The sequence below is a fragment of the Ahaetulla prasina genome, chromosome 9, assembly GCF_028640845.1.
Source record: "Ahaetulla prasina isolate Xishuangbanna chromosome 9, ASM2864084v1, whole genome shotgun sequence".
In the NCBI taxonomy this organism is placed as follows: Eukaryota; Metazoa; Chordata; class Lepidosauria; order Squamata; family Colubridae; genus Ahaetulla; species Ahaetulla prasina.
The window spans coordinates 22,397,315-22,415,161 of record NC_080547.1 but is presented as its reverse complement, the minus strand read 5'-3'; the positions used below and the strand labels follow the sequence as shown (position 1 = coordinate 22,415,161).

General features: G+C 40.8%; 1 protein-coding gene across 1 annotated transcript in view; it reads right to left on the bottom strand.

The window, feature by feature from the left end:
• Nucleotides 1-17,847, bottom strand: part of KIRREL3 (kirre like nephrin family adhesion molecule 3) — a 483,489-nt gene that overhangs the window by 47,546 nt on the left and 418,096 nt on the right. The window contains exon 15 of the mRNA XM_058194674.1: nucleotides 15,182-15,289. Within this exon, the coding sequence (XP_058050657.1) occupies nucleotides 15,182-15,289 (108 nt within the window). The remainder of the gene's footprint in view (nucleotides 1-15,181; nucleotides 15,290-17,847) is intronic.

Here is a 17,847-nt window from a genome sequence, read left to right as displayed (position 1 = left end):
TTTATAAGGTAGGTAAAATGAGGACCCAGATTGTTGGGGGGGCAATAAGTTGACTTTGTAAAACATACAAATAGAATGAGACTATTGCCTTATACACTGTAAGCCGCCCTGAGTCTTCGGAGAAGGGTGGGATATAAATGTAAATTAAAAAAAAAAATTTCCCAGAGGACTCTGCTTCCTTATCTGATAAAGCCCTAGAAGGAATGCCTTCCCAAGGTCTTCCTTTGGGATTGAACTGAAGTTTTGGAAAGTAAGAAGACTACAGTAGCGGCCAAAATTGTGGAAACCTTTTGGAAAAGTTATCTAATATGGACAAGAAACTGGATGAAATAAGAGCAGAAATTGTGACTATCCAAAAGGATTTAAAGGACACTCAACAAGTCTCAGCAGAAAACAAGCAGAAAGTGGAAGGTCTGGAGGAGAGATGCGGGCAGTGCAGAAAAGAGAGGAGACGACAGGCAATGCTGTGCTTGGACTACAGATGGATAAAATGTCTTATTTCCTTAGGTTTCAAAATCTGGAAGAAGTGGAACAAGAAGACTTGAGAGATGTTGTGACTAAACTGTTGGGAGAATTTCTTGGGAGAGGTGTTGACTTTATGAATTGGGATGTGGATCGAGCTTATAGAGTTAATTCAAAATATGCACGCATGCAGTTCCTAGAGAGGTTCATGTCAAATTTGTGAGAAGAGAGACGAGATGAAATTCTTAGAAAACATAGGAGTGGGGCACTGACTTATAGGGGCAGGAGATAGCCATTCTGAGGCAGATTCCCAGACAGGTACGTGAAATGAGAAAGAAATATTACTTTTGTCAAGCAAATTGTACCAGAAGGAGTAGGCTTCAGATGGCTGATGCCAGAGGATTGATGATTTTCCGGGAGGGCATTACGAAAAAATTAGTACAATTGGAGGCTGCGGCCTACGTGGAGGAACACAAAGCCCTCCTGGAATTAGATGACCCAGGAGTTGAAGAAGGGAGGTTATAGACCATGGGGAGGCGGCTGCCGCTGTTGCGCCCTGGAGTTGGGTCAGGCTGAACCCAGAGTTCTGAGATCCAAAACTAGGAAGTGACAATGATATTTGGTATTGTGTTGGTTTTCCTTATTCTCCTTTGTATGATATTCTGATTATTCTTGACCCTTCTTTATTGCGTATGTAAGATTGATAAACTTAGCTACTTCGTATCACCTGCTTGCCATATGGCTGTTGTATGTGTTTAAAATTTTGAGTAAAATTCTTATCTTGTATAAGAAAAATGAAAATTTACCATACCTGATATGTATTTGTATAAACCTTTTTTGACCAATAAAACTTTTTGGATAAAAAAAAAAAAAAAAAAAAAAAAAAAAAGAAAGCTTCAAGATTGAAGGAAAACTCTAAAAAATCCTGATCACTAGATCAGCTCTTCAGGTCTTGGGAAACCATGAAAGCATTTTACAGCCATGGATCAGTCTGTGATTAGAAGTGATTCAAAATGATGTTTCATTGTGCCTTGTGGCGGACTAATCTGTACATTCTCTAAGTACTAAACCAGCTATCTTTTCTTTTATGTCCTTCATTTTTCTTTCCTTCAGCTTAAAAAAAAAAAAAACCTCTGTAAAAGTAGCTCTATTTTTCTACTTTATCTTCAAAATGATTCAGAATTTCTTCCAGCATTTTTTTGGGGGGCTATTGCTTTGGTTATGCTTCTGAACTGCTTGTTGCAAGGCAACAGTATTGTAATTATCTTGGTTTTTTTTTTTATCCATCCCTCTGCAAAGGGCCGTGGTAGCTCAGGCTGGTAAGAAGCCTGTTATTAGAACACAGCAGCCTGCAATTACTGCAGGGTCAAGCCGGCCCAAGGTTGACTCAGCCTTCCATCCTTTATAAGGTAGGTAAAATGAGGACCCAGATTGTTGGGGGGGCAATAAGTTGACTTTGTAAAACATACAAATAGAATGAGACTATTGCCTTATACACTGTAAGCCGCCCTGAGTCTTCGGAGAAGGGTGGGATATAAATGTAAATTAAAAAAAAAAATTTCCCAGAGGACTCTGCTTCCTTATCTGATAAAGCCCTAGAAGGAATGCCTTCCCAAGGTCTTCCTTTGGGATTGAACTGAAGTTTTGGAAAGTAAGAAGACTACAGTAGCGGCCAAAATTGTGGAAACCTTTTGGGAAAAGTGTATTTTCTAAAACTAGCTAATAACACCATTTTTTAAAATAGTACCATAAAATAATATATCAATGGAAAGATAATTTAATCAAGAATGTGATGCAATAACTTTTATGAAGGATTAGAATAGCAGTTACCGTATAAAGATGAAAAGCGAAACATGTAGAAAAAAATGAGATATACAAAAATTATCGCCATGTCAGTTTAACACTTAGTTGGGTAACCTTTAGCATGAATTACGGCCTGACAACGTCTTCCCATGGAGTGAACCAAGTCTTTTAGTTCTGCAGCTGTTATAATGTGAAACCAAGATTGAATGATTGCTTCTATTAACTGGGTTTTATTGCTGGGTTGCTTCTGACTAACAAGTTTCTTTAGTCGGCTCTATAGATTTTCAATTGGGTTAAGGTATGGGATATTCCCAGGCCATTCCAGCAGTGAAATATGATTATCTTGAAACGCAAAAAAAAAACCTCTGTAAAAGTAGCTCTATTTTTCTACTTTATCTTCAAAATGATTCAGAATTTCTTCCAGCATTTTTTTGGGGGGCTATTGCTTTGGTTATGCTTCTGAACTGCTTGTTGCAAGGCAACAGTATTGTAATTATCTTGGTTTTTTTTTTTATCCATCCCTCTGCAAAGGGCCGTGGTAGCTCAGGCTGGTAAGAAGCCTGTTATTAGAACACAGCAGCCTGCAATTACTGCAGGTTCAAGCCCGGCCCAAGGTTGACTCAGCCTTCCATCCTTTATAAGGTAGGTAAAATGAGGACCCAGATTGTTGGGGGGGCAATAAGTTGACTTTGTAAAACATACAAATAGAATGAGACTATTGCCTTATACACTGTAAGCCGCCCTGAGTCTTCGGAGAAGGGTGGGATATAAATGTAAATTAAAAAAAAAAATTTCCCAGAGGACTCTGCTTCCTTATCTGATAAAGCCCTAGAAGGAATGCCTTCCCAAGGTCTTCCTTTGGGATTGAACTGAAGTTTTGGAAAGTAAGAAGACTACAGTAGCGGCCAAAATTGTGGAAACCTTTTGGGAAAAGTGTATTTTCTAAAACTAGCTAATAACACCATTTTTTAAAATAGTACCATAAAATAATATATCAATGGAAAGATAATTTAATCAAGAATGTGATGCAATAACTTTTATGAAGGATTAGAATAGCAGTTACCGTATAAAGATGAAAAGCGAAACATGTAGAAAAAAATGAGATATACAAAAATTATCGCCATGTCAGTTTAACACTTAGTTGGGTAACCTTTAGCATGAATTACGGCCTGACAACGTCTTCCCATGGAGTGAACCAAGTCTTTTAGTTCTGCAGCTGTTATAATGTGAAACCAAGATTGAATGATTGCTTCTATTAACTGGGTTTTATTGCTGGGTTGCTTCTGACTAACAAGTTTCTTTAGTCGGCTCTATAGATTTTCAATTGGGTTAAGGTATGGGATATTCCCAGGCCATTCCAGCAGTGAAATATGATTATCTTGAAACGCAAAAAAAAAAAAAAAAAAAAAAGTGGTGTTATTAGCCATCAAACCTCAAAGTACAATTTTTCCAAAAGGTTTCCACAATGTTGGCTACTACTCTATAGTTCTTGAGGAACAGGATTGTACCAAAAGAAGGCATTTAATACACCAATTGGCTGCGAGTACTGTCATTAAATTGATCAAGAACCAGAGGTTTCTAGTTCTAGGTATCGACAGACTGAAAGCCAAAGTACTGAAGATGTGACCACAAGAGTTGTATTATTATTATGTATTATTACACTATTTTATATACATTATGGGGCTCTGATTGCATGGTTCTGACTGCCATTTGACTTCTTGGAGAAATTCTAAATAATCTAAATGATTACAGAAACAGAAGGGAAGGAAGGAAGGAAGGGAGGAAGGAAGGAAGGAAGGAAGAAGGAGGGAGGGAGGGAGGGAGGGAAGCAAGGAAGGAAGGAGGGAAGGAGGGAAGGAGGGAGGGAGGGAGGGAAGGAAGGAGGGAAGGAGGGAGGGAAGGAGGGAGGGGGGGAAGGAAGGAAGGGAGGGAGGGAGGGAAGGAAGGAAGACCATCCAACTTAGCATCATGTTAAAATCAATTAAACTACAAATAAGATTTTTCCCCTATAATTGGCAAGGTACCTCATGCAGAAAACGGATGATCTACATTTTCATTAGCGCTAAAATAGCTATTCCAGAAAGTGACAAGCTTTTCTCATTTAATTGAAATGTGTCTGGTCCCTCCTGGTTTCTTCCAAGTTCTGGAAAAAGTTTGTTAATTTCATTAACAAAGCAGTTTCTCACGTCTTCCCAAATGATTAATATATTGATGGCGTTTTAGGGGGATGCTTGTAATTTGCTAACCCAGTTTCTAATTTTATCAATTAATAAACTACTCTTGATTTTACATTCTTGACATGTTCATTGTTTCTATTCTTTACCGTCCTGGAGAAACAGTACACAAAAACTATTCTGCAAATATAGAAGTGAGATTGGGCATATATAAGAAAGCAGCACAAGAATGCTTACTTTGCAACCTTAAACACTCAAAGAGCCATTTGGACCCGTTTCCCACAGAAAAGAAAACACCAGGAGCCACAAAATCTCAGTGGGCGTGGCCAACTCGATGTCTCACCAGTCACATGACCCCCCCCCCCCAGCCACCTACCCAGCCGGTCATTAGGGCAGACAACCGGTTGTTAAAAAACAACGGGAACCACAAAACCCTTTTGACATCTCGCTCTCTCTCCCTCCCTCCCCACTCCTTCTCTCTCCCCCCCTCTCTCTGTTTCTCTCTATGTCTCTCTCTCTCCTCCTCCTCTCTTTGTATCTCTCTGTCACTGCCCTGGCTGCTTCTCCATCCCCTGCTGTCGCCCTTACCTTCTCAAGCTAGGTGAGGAGTGACCGGGAGGGGAGGGTGAGGGGTAGGGCCAGCCAGTGGTGGGATCATCCAACAGGGAGCCACAGCAGAGGGCCCAAAGAGCCGCATAGGTTGCAGATACCCGATATAGGCAGTCCTCAATATACGACTAGTTGCTTAGTGACCACTGAAAGTCCCTACAGACCTACTTGGGGGGTACTTATGACTTAGATTCGAAGTACTGATGGTCACCTCCCACAAACCTTTATGATCACATGACTGCACTTCAGGTAGTTGGCAACCAGGCCACGCTCAATGGCTGTTTGCAGCTTCCCGTGTTCACATGACTGTGTTTCATGACAGTTTTGCTAAAAGCCACTATTTACTTACAGTTGTCAAAAACCCGTGCCTATAAGAAATCATGGTTGCTTAATGACTGTGGCGTTTGCTTAACGACTGCCATAACCATCACAAAAAAAGATTGTAAAATTACCGTAGGTTGGTCACGGTTTATCACTATCATCACAATGTCTAGTTTGATGAAAAGAATGACTGGGGTGACATGATAGCAGTTTCCCAATTCTTGGGGGCTGCCACAAAGAAGAGGGAGTCAAACTATCCTCCAAAGCACCTGAGGGCAGGACAAGAAGCAAAGGGTGGAAACTAATCAAGGAGAGAAGCAACCTATAACATAACATAACAACAGAGTTGGAAGGGACCTTGGAGGCCTTCTAGTCCAACACGCTGCCCAGGCAGGAAACCCTACACCATCTCAGTCAGATGGTTATCCAACATTTTCTTAAAAATTTCCAGTGTTGGAGCATTCACAACTTCTGCAGGCAAGTCGTTCCACTTATTAATTGTTCTAACTGTCAGGAAATTTCTCCTTAGTTCTAAGTTGCTTCTTTCTTTGATCAATTTCCACCCATTGCTTCTTGTTCTACCCTCAGGTGCTTTGGAGAACAGCCCGACTCCCTCTTCTTTGTGGCAACCCCTGAGATATTGGAACACTGCTATCATGTCTCCCCTAGTCCTTCTTTTTATTAAACTAGACATACCCAGTTCCTGCAACCGTTCTTCATATGTTTTAGCCTCCAGTCCCCTAATCATCTTTGTTGCTCTTCTCTGCACTCTGCACTCTGCACCTAGAAATAAGGAGAAGTTTCCTGACAATTAGAACAATTAATCAGTGGAACAACTTGCCTCCAGAAGTTGTGAATGCTCCAACACTGGAAGTTTTTAAGAAAAGATTGGATAACAATTTGTCTGAAATGGTATAGGGTTTCCTGCCTAAGCAGGTGGTTGGACTAGAAGACCTCCAAGGTCCCTTCCAACTTTGTTATTCTATGAGTTACGATCATTACGGGCAGACTCTATTACATTCATAACTTGAGGACTAGCTGTAATTTGGTTAAGTCACTTCTTCAGTCAGGTAGCTTCTCTGGCTACCTGGATGATCCTATTCAATTCAAAGGATGCTGCACAGAAGGTTTTCAAAGCATCATTTCCCGAAAAATAAATGCTTGTACGGCATTTTCTCTGATGCTCAGAAAGCATCCGCTGATCAGATAGGTGTCTTCTAGAAAGCGACCTGAACAAACAGGACGGGGTCTTTTCTCCTGCACTTTGGAGAAGGGAACAGACAACATTTGAGGAAGTTCCCAAGAGGAGGATACGATGAGTGGCAGATGGCAGCATGATGGCAAACGCTCCACGCTGAGGTTGAGTATTCTCTGTTTTCCTCCTCTTGGCTTTATCAAATCAAACAACACACAGCTTTTCTTCTGTTGGAACGGGAGCTTTTTGAAGTGACAAGTAAACGTGAATTATGAAACAGAAAAACTTTTAAGTTGTCAACCTGAATTTCTTTCGCTGCAAAACAAACAAAGCCGCCAACAATGTAAAAAGTATGTTAATTGAATGGATTGAATTCTCTTGCCATGTTGTAGGTGGTGAGAGGTGAGATACAAAACATTGCTGTAGGTGGATAGAAATATGCTTACACCTTCCAACATACTGTATATAGAAGGGAAAGGAAACGGAATCTGGGCAGGCTAGGTTCATTAGTTTATGAATTCACATCAAGCTGATTAATGTTTAGGATTAACAAAATATCCCGAAGCGGTATCTGCAGATAACAATGATTTAGTCTGCTTTGTGTATTAATAAGAATTTATTGAAATTTATATCGTTGGTTATAAGTGGGGCAGAAAGAATTTGATTCTTTTAAAAAAAAAATTGAGCAAGGGGAAACAAATCAGGCAGATGCTTTCATCTTATTTCTCTATTTCCAGGAAAATTGATAGCATACTTTGGGGGAGGGTGAAAGGTGTAGGTGTGTGTGAGTGGCAGAACATTAAGCCTTTTCTAGAATTTCAAAATCAAGTAGGATAAATGGAAGCAATCTGGTTGTAGCTTTCCTTCCCCAATATCTGCTGGAGAGACTATCTCATAACAAGGAGGAAGAGGTTGTGGAAATTGGTTATTGGGGGGAAAAAATATCTGTCGTGTCGATTTCTATTTCTTTAAATACTGTGGCTTGTAAAAGAAAAAAATCTCATTTCTAATAAATCAAAGTTTATTAGGGAAAGAGTAATCTTATCGCAGCACAGCATTTCTTTGGGTTTAGTTCTATTTGTTTCCCACCTCTGCTGATTAAGTGCATGTATAATTTAATTTAGGTATGCCAATGAAGGCATGCGGATTCTTGTTTGCAAAAAAATAATAATGTTTTGGTTCAGAAATTTAATAAATCTGGGAAGAGTTCAGCTATGGTTCAGACGCAAAAGGGAAGAGAAAAGGATACTACAAGGCTGTATTGGCTCCTGCAGCCCCTTAGTGTTATCCATGTTGGTTGGAGATGAAGTCCAAAACATTTGGAGAACATCTGTAGTTATCTACACTGGGCTATGAGGTTGATTAGCTGGGCCTTCAGGAGTACTTGAAGTGTGAAGACCAGCCCATGGTCTTGAATATTAAAAATGATGTGAAATGAGGATGCTGGACAAAAGCTAAAATGGTCTTTTATCCTTGTAATGAAAAAGAGACCTGCCAAAAATAGGGGACAGAGACCCGGCTGTGAGTCCTATAATTCCATAACCTTTGGACTGTTGCCATTTTCTCCCAGTGCTTAATCCCTGAGGTAACAATTTGACTCCATCATACGAGAAGGCCAGCTCTGTCACACATACTGAATGCCAGATATGGTCACCCAATGCACCCTAGGATACTATCTCTGAATTTGATGAGATCGCTGAAAGGACTCTTTTAATTTCCTCTTGAAGACCCTCGCTCTTCGTCCAGGCCCTCTGTCTGTTGGTGTCCTTTTGCTTTGGTTTGCTTCTCCATTCTTCCCCTCAGTTATTTCAAAGAATATGTCATTTCATGCCTTTTTAATTTGCCGTCTGTCGTTTGCGTTTTTTAATGCTGATTTTCAATCTAGATTGGCAGTAGGAGTAGCAGCGGCAATAAGAGGGAAGGGACTGATGAAAATTGTAATGGAGACTTGCCTAAAACTATGTCTTTAATTGGGTGGAGGATAGAAGCGAGCCAAATCTTGCCTTACTTCCTTTCAGGTTGCCGTTATACTCAATACGGCCTAGCTGGAGACTGAGGGAACAGGCTCAATGAACATGGCATCCATAACATAACCCTTATGTTAATTTAAATACGCAGTTTGCTTCTACGGTTGGCGGATAATAAATTTGCGATAGCGCTGAAACAGCAGACATCTCCTGAGACCAGGGTCAACTCTGCAGCCTCTTTCCCTTTCTCTTGCCTTGAATGAATCCGACTGCTATGATATGAATAATTGGGCTCTCCAGAGATTTCCACAATTGTGAGTTTATGCAGTGCCTGTTAGACTTACAGTACAAATCCCACCGCGTAGCGAGGTGGCTTTTCAGATGGCAAAAGATCAAAGCAACGTAGTGTCATTTTCTTATGCCACATGCATGCCTTCCGTTTTCCTTATTTTTAATTATGAATGTATTCCTAGGCATGGGAAGGTCTCAGAAGAGATGAGATTTCTCAGCCAAAGCTTGCTTGTTTGTTTATATTTGTTTTGGAGATCCTTTCCTCCAGAGAAATCTACCAGGTCATTTTGGTTGGCCATTTGCAAACTCTACGTTTTTGAGTTACTTAGACTTTCAAAAGACAGACCACTGATGCATATGAGTAGATTTTAAGGACTAATTCTTGCTTGCTGGATGCTCTTGTTTTTATTACTGATGGCTGTGATGGTTTTGCGTGTGTTAGTAATTTTTTATAAGCCTAAAGGGATAGTCAAAACCCTTTGAGATTGCTTTTACAGCTGATAATACTGTATATCTCTGAAGAAGGCAGAAAAGTAAGCTTGATTTGGGAATTGGGATGAGACGAGAACATGTAAATACCTGCAGCCTATAAATGTTACATCACCATTGCAGACTATACTATATATTTACAGATCCCTCACATCCTGGACATAAACTGTTTCAACCCCTACCCTCAAAACGTCGCTATAGAGCTCTGCACACCAGAACAACTAGACACAAGGACAGTTTTTTCCCGAAGGCCATCACTCTGCTAAACAAATAATTCCATCAACACTGTCAAACTATTTACTGAATCTGCACTACTATTAATCTTCTCATCGTTCCCATCCCATCCCATTCTCTTTCCACTTATGACTGTATGACTATAACTTGTTGCTGGCAATCCTTATGATTTATATTGATATATTGACCATCAATTGTGTTGTAAATGTCGTACTTTGATGAACGTATCTTTTCTTTTATGTACACTGAGAGCATATGCACCAAGACAAATTCCTTGTGTGTCCAATCACACTTGGCCAATAAAATTCTATTCTATTCTATTCTATTCTATTCTATTCTATTCTATTCTATTCTATTCTATTCTATTCTATTCTATTCTATTCTATTCTATACAGCACTCCATCTGAGCCATTTGAAAATGGGTGTTTTGTTAACTAAGATGGGGAAGACCCAAGGTTTCATGAGCCATCTTGGAGAGATTCCCTTGGGCAAGCCAATTCTTTACTGCAATACACTTTATATTAGCCTGCTCTTGAAAATTGTTGATATACTATCCCCGATTTGAAATGCTTTCAGTTTCCATGGCAGAATTCAAAATGGTTGACTAGCAAACCTCTAACCAATTATAGGCCAGACCTTTTGAAAGGCCTCTTGTTTCTTTTATCAACTGTCAGCAATTGTCAGCTATCATTAGAAATCCTGTTAAATATTCCGCCAGCAAAAACACCCAACCCAACCCAACCCATTCCAACAATCAAGGGTTATATAGGACCTTTGGAGTAGCAGTAGAAAAGACAAGAAGCATTTGAAATGTGGATTTACAGGCGGCTGTTACCTATAAGTTGGGCTGACAAAATCAGAAATGAGGTGATAAGCCGCCTGGGAAAGCCAACGGAAATAATCAAAACCATACAAAAAGCTAGTTAGAATATTTTGGCATACTTCACTTAATCCTCCAAGGAAAGATTGAAGGCAAACGAAGTCCAGGCAGAAGAAGAACATCATGGCTTCAAAATCTAAGGGCTTGATTGGACAAAACTCAACAGCACTTTTTCGTGTGGCTGCTGATAAAAATAGGATCGCTAATATGATCACCAATGTCTGATGATGGATATGGCAGAAGAATGAGGTGGAGGAGGAGGAGGGGGAGGGGGAGGAGGAGAAGGAGGAGGAAGGGGAGGACAGGGAGGAGGGGGAGGAGGAGGAGGAAGAAGAAGAAGGAGGAAGAGGAGGAAGAGGAGGAGGGAATGAGGAGGAAGAAGAAGGAGGAGGAGGAGGAGAAAGGGGAGGACAGGGAGGAGGGGGAGGAGGAGGAGGAAGAAGAAGAAAAAGGAGGGAGAGGAGGAGGAGGAGGAAGAAGGAGGAGGAGGAGGAAGGAGGAGAAGGAGGAAGAGGAGGAGGAGGACAAGGAGGAGGAGGAGGAGGAGGAGGAGGAGGAGGAGGAGGAAGAAGAAGAAGAAGAAGAAGAAGAAGAAGAAGAAGAAGAAGAAGAAGAAGAAGAAGAAGAATATGAGTGCAAATTTGCAGAGCTTCTTCCTTATGCTGCTTTTCCGTCAAGAGATCAACACTGATTTGAAGCATTGGCATTCTGTACTCACAATGAGTTGTCTTTTTGCTAGTCTGTTACCCCTTGGTCTCATGATCAGCTTTAATGTTATTGCTCGTAAGCAGAGGAGTTTATCAGATCTAGAAATTAGAATGCCATTCGCTGTCCAGATGGCTCCAACTTCCAACTGACCACATCTTCTCCATCCTGGCTTAATCTAAACCTTACATTGTAATGGACATCATCACATGCACGATGAATAGACCATAGGCCTTGCAAAGAAACCAAGCACCATCTGGTTACTTCAACTAAGGAAAACGTAATGAGCCACATGTTCTCTCTTTTTCCCCACCTATGAATCAGAGAAATGATGCCGTTTGTTCACATATATTATTAAAGAGAGAGATATGGTGATGGTGGGGTGGGGTGGGGAGGAGAATATGCAGACTAGACTAGTTATGTCTGACCACTGATGCTGTAACAATGAATTGGCCCGTTTTCTATCGAGCGAGCCTGAATGGCACATCACTGCTGAATGATTCCAGTGAAATTGAATTGGCCTTTTCTCAGGTTTTAGTCGTGCACCCATCCATCAAAAACAGTGCTTAACCAGAATGCAAGATTAATGACTGCCAGAGACTTAATTTGCTAATACCTGAAAGAGTCACTAATGGGGTTTGCGAGTGTTATGAAAGGTGGAGGAGGGGAAGCTGAAGAAAACATGATTATGGCTCTGAAAATCAGGCTTGTACCTAAGCTCAGCCATTTATTAATAAGTCTGGGAGAAGCCAGAGTTCTTTGGTTTCACTATAAACTCTCTAAAAAGAGCTGCTTTTAATTATTTATTCTCTGTTCTCAGCAACACAAACAAGCGCTTTGCAGTGCATTTTTGGCTTAGCTGTCTTTTAATTTCCTTAAAGTTAGAGACAAGATGGGTTTTCTTTTTCTTTTTCTCAGCTTCCAAGAGAAGACAGAACTATCATTCCATGGTTTGTTGGGTTTAGATTCACACAACCATCACTCTTGAACTTTTCCGTGTTTCTCTCCAATAAGGCAGCTCTTGTTCATTCAGGGGAATCTTTTATTTTGTTTTTAACATCTGTTTCTCCAGCTGGACTGAAAAGCCAACTGGAGCTTGACATGGGATTTAACTGCTTATTTCATTTAGAAGGACAACTCTCCCAAACCCTGCAATCTCCTAAAACAAAACGTATTTTCTTTTCCCCAGGATGAGATAAATACTATGCATTTGTACGGATTTAATGCACAGATCTGATGGATTCTCCATGCTTCTGGACAAATAGAAATGAAAGGTGGATATCAAGGCAGGTCTAAGATGCTTATTAGTCTTTTTCGTTGGGGGAAAATCAGGACACCATACTTCAAATATTGCGATTTTAATTTAAGGGTTATATTTTGATGCACATATCCCAAGGGTCTCTAATTCTGCACTTGTACAATTATTTGCTGTGGGCTTGCCTGGGCTAAGTGTGTAATGAAGTGTTTGGACATCATTCCCATTTTCTTTTTGCAAACCCGTTCCTGCTTAAAAAAAATATTACTCTCCAAAATTGATGTAATCTTGGTTTACCTCAGCCAATTGCTTATTCAGTATACCATGGTTAAACAACCCATAGCTAATTGCCATCTTTGTCCAGTTTATGCATATCCTCTTTGCCTGCTCTTATAGGCAGAAGGTCTTCCAAACTTCCAGTCTGATACGATGAGCTATGTGGGGAAAATCCATTTTCAGGTGAATGGGACTGTTAATTGAGAAATGGAGACCTAAGGAATGTGTCCTTCTAGTTCACAGTAGCCTCTGGAAAGCTTTATCAGAACATCCCCTGAATCTCAAAATGCAAATGCAAAATGCAAAACTCTTAACAGAATAACAAAAATTCTTTTCCAAAAACTCTACACTACTAACCAGAGCATACAAAACATTTGCCAGACCTATTCTTGAATACAGCTCATCCGTCTGGAACCCATACCACATCTCTGACATTAATACTATCGAACGCGTCCAGAAATATTTTACTAGAAGAGTTCTTCGCTCCTCTGAAAACAACAAAATACCTTATACCACCAGGCTTGAAATCCTGGGATTAGAAAATTTAGAACTCCGCCGACTCCGACATGATCTGTGTTTAACGCACAAAATCATCTATTGCAATATCCTTCCTGTAAAAGACTACTTCAGCTTCAATCGCAACAATACAAGAACAAACAATAGATTCAAGCTTAATGTCAACCACTTCAAACTTGATTGCAGAAAATATGACTTTTGTAACAGAGTTGTTAACGCTTGGAACTCACTACCTGACTCTATAGTCTCTACTCAAAACCCCAAAATCTTCAACCAAAAACTGTCTACTATTGACCTCACCCCATTCCTAAGAGGACTATAAGGGGCGTGCATAAGAGCACAAAAGTGCCTACCGTTCCTGTCCTATTGTTCTCTTCATTATAGTATTATATGCATACTTTTACTTTTACTTATATATACTTTTTCTCTCTCATGATGGGTTATTGTTTATGTTGATGATTGTATATACTGTTGTGACAAAATGAAATAAAAAAAAAAACAAGGTTGGAAGGGACCTTGGAGATTTTCTAGTCCAACCCCCTGCTCAAGCAGGAAACTCTATATTATGTCAGACAAATACCTAACCAATCTCTTCTTAAAAACCATCAGTGTTGGAGCACCCACAACTTCTAAAGGCAAGTTGTTCCACTGATTAATTGTTCTGTCCAGAAATTTCTCCTTACTTCCAGGTTGCTTCTCTCCTTGATTACCGTATATACTCGAGTATAAGCCGAGTTTTTCAGCACGTTTTTTGTGCTGAAAAACGTCCCCTCGGCTTATACTCGAGTATATACGGCTTATACTCGAGTTTTTTCTTTTCTTCTTTTTTTCACATTATACCGGATGGTGCAAACTTGGCGGGCTTTTGCATTAGCGCGGGGAAGCCCTGCCGGTGCAGTGAGAGGGCGGGGCGGGGGAGCCGCCAGCCTTCTCGGCTGAGGGAGGGAGGGTTTCCCCGACCGGTAGCTGCCTCATTTCCCACCCTCGGCTTATACTCGAGTCCCCAGTTTACCCCAGTTTTTTGGGGTAATACCCAAAACCTCGGCTTATACTCGGATCGGCTTATATTCGAGTATATACGGTAGTTTCCATCCATAGCTTCTTGTCCTGCCTTCAGGTGCTTTGGAGAATAGGTTGACCTACTCTTCTAACAAGACCATCATTCTCTGCAGATAACAGAAGTAACTTAAGATTTGTAATGTTATTATTTGTGAATACATATGAAGGAATCATTTCCCCTCCTTTCTGAAATGGGTAGATTTTAGTGCATCTCTTTGTCTACAGGTTGTGTCTTCCACTATTCTTCTGGAAAGGACCCACTCCAGTATGCACTACTAAATAAAAAAAAAATACTTCAGTGAGTCTTGATTATTGGTTGTTCGGTTCTGCATATGATTCCACAGTGACAGTTGTTAAGGGTAATCTGGGTTTACAACTAAGATTGTGGATCATTGAGCAGAGTACCCTACGCATGAAAACGACTGAGACTGGTTGTATATAATAACAGTTACTTGCAGACAAACTGGGGTTTGATATTCCTTTACTTTTAGGAAAAAGGCAAAGTCATAGTCCAAAACAATTCCAGGTCATACGCATATAAAGCCAGTCTTCTTACCAAACATAGACTTGCAAAACAAACAAGGTCTTCTTTCAGTTCGGCAAAACACAGTTCAATTCTCAACAGTCAGTATCTTGAGGAATCAGTAACTAGCCACGATCAAGCAATGATCATAAAGCTCAAATATACAATTGCAGCATGTCATCAGGTTACAATGCTGTAGCATCCCTGTAGATTCCCCCCAAGCCATAATTTAGTAGTCCTTTTATACGTTGGCTACAGAGCTCAACCAATTAGGATGCTTGCAATGATGCAGCACAGCCTTAAAGCAATATCATGCCTTTCTACAACCATACATAGTTAGTTTATATACTGCCTGGCCAACTAGTTAGGCAAATAACAATTTCCTGACAGCAGTCAATGAACTAAAAACCAAAAGGACTTACTTCTCTGGGAGCGAGCACAGCAGAAAGCCACAATGGTAGCCATCAGGACTAAGAAAGCCACCCCAGCTCCAACGGCCACACCTATGATGACTGCCATGGGCACTGATTCTGGAAGAAACAAGAAAACAAATGAAGTGGAGAAGGAATCCTTCTGTTCCTTTTTCCTTGCCCCATGCTTACTAGCAAGACCTCAGTGATTTATTCTCAAGTCATGATTTATTCTCAGATTTGCCCATATCATCGGTAAGACTAGTTCCTACTCAATGAAATGGACACAACGAGGGTTAGAAATGCATGGCGGACTACGATGAGTTGGAAAGGAACATGTGGGTTTAGGAGTAAGGTTTATTTTGGGTCACTAACCCCTGGATCTCCTGTGTTTGTCAAAATAAAGTCAACTTTTGGCTGCCAAGCCTGGCTAGGATTCAATCCCTTTGGGCCGTTTACTTGAAATATTGAGACCTCTGTTGAGGACACAGACAGTGGCTTTGATAGAAGTAAAATTAATATTGAGTGCTTGGTTTGTGTATCTGAGTGTATGTAGACCAAGCACATTATTTATTAAAGGGTACAGGATGGGTTACGTTATTATTTGAAGCTATTTTGCTTCAACCATAAGATAAACAAGTTTTTGAAATCCTCCTGTTGAGTCATCCTTATGAGCATGGCTTGAATAAATTTATCTTTACTACTTCTGTTTCTGAAAGCAGCTTCACTGGACTTCTATTTCATCTCCCCCAATCTTATACATGTACTGTATAACAGTCCACTTCTCTATTGTTGCAATTTTGGAGAACATTGAAAGCATCCACTTCTACTTGTAAAGTAACGTCTGATTACGTTTGAATTTGAGGACGTCTTAAAAGCATCCCCTTCGTGAATCGGTCTTGAGGATGGAGAATCTGCAAGCGAAGGCTTTTGCTGGTCTTTATACACAGTGATTTAGGATGACATTGTAATTCTTGCTTCAAGCATGTTTCCAAGCCATAGTTTGGTGGTTATTATCCTGAGCCTAGGAGTGGTTCCTTGTGTGCTGCCTACTTCATGAAATGATTATTTGTGGATTTATTTAGTTATTTATTTTATTTATAGTGACCATAGGGGATGCGGTGGCTCAGTGGCTAAGATGCTGAGCTTGTCGATGGAAAGGTCGGCAGTTCAGCAGTTCGAATCCCTAGTGCTGCCGTGTAACGGGGTGAGCTCCCATTACTTGTCCCAGCTTCTGCCAACTTAGCAGTTCGAAAGCACGTAAAAAATGCGAGTAGAAAAATAGGGACCACCTTTGGTGGGAAGGTAACAGCATTCTGTGTGCCTTTTTGTTTAGTCATTCTGGCCACATGACCACGGAGACATGTTCAGACAGCGCTGGCTGTTTGGCTTTGAAATGGAGAGGAGCACCGCCCCCTAGAGTTGGGAACGACTAGCACATATGTGCAAGGGGAACCTTTACTTTATAGTGACCACAAAGATAGACTTTCTCCAGAAGGAAGTTAACTAAACACTTCCTACCATGCTATCACAAAACGACACAATGCACGGGATAAAAATTTGGTGAGTTTTTGAAAAGTTAAATACAGGTGTTTTTTTAAAAAAAATCCTTGGTTAGTTCTTGCTTAGCTTCTGCTTTGTAACGGATTATGATTGAACGGTACTTTGGACTGAGGACATGCTGTCTAAATTAATTGTTGCTTGTCAAAAATGATCCCAAGGAAGTGGGAGTGAAATATAGGAACGCGAAACAAAACTAGCAGCTGTCAAAAATTCAACTTTTCTGTCATTTTACGTCTTTTCCAACCCCCCCACTCAATAATCCAGCCAGTGTTTAGATTTCAGAGCCCATATGGAGAGCCCCTGCACCCTAATACGAATGATTGCAAGTTATATTTGTAAAAGGTTGATGAAGAAATGGTACGTTGATGTGAAAGGAGGGGGAGAAAAATCTTTTCCATCCTCCGGCTACAGGAGAATCTACTGAAATAGTCTTACACTCCTGGGGGATAAATAATATATTGCTATTTCCTCACCTGGTATTACCTTCTCCATCTCAAGACCAGCCCTACCATTATGTAAAGTGGTAGATGTTGAGGGAACAGTAACGCCAAGCTTTGGCTAAGCCCTGAGTCGTTTTGTTTTGCTCTTTGTTTGAAGACTTTGTTCTTGGTCTGGGGGCAATTATACCTCTCCTGGGTTCAGAAAGCAGCAGTAGGAAATGGCATTCTCCCACCAGGATAATAAGAAGGGTAGATTTAACAAGCCATCCTGTTACCTTCTATTGCCAGAATAAGGTAAAGGTAAAGATTCCCCTCGCACGTATGTGCTAGTTGTTCCCGACTCTAGGGGGCGGTGTTCATCTCCATTTCAAAGCCGAAGAGCCAGCGCTGTCCGAAGGCGTCTCTTTGGTTATGTGGCTGGCATGACTAAACACCAAAGGCGCACAGAACGCTGTTCCCTTCCCACCAAAGGTGGTCCCTATTTTTCTACTTGCATTTTTTACGTGCTTTCGAACTGCTAGGTTGGCAGAAGCTGGGAGAAGTAACGGGAGCTCACCCCGTTACATGGCAGCACTAGGGATTTGAACTGCTGAGCTGCCGACCTTTCGATCGACAAGCTCAACGTCCTAGCCCCTGAGCCACCGCATCCCTCATGTTGCCAGAATAGGGAGGGGA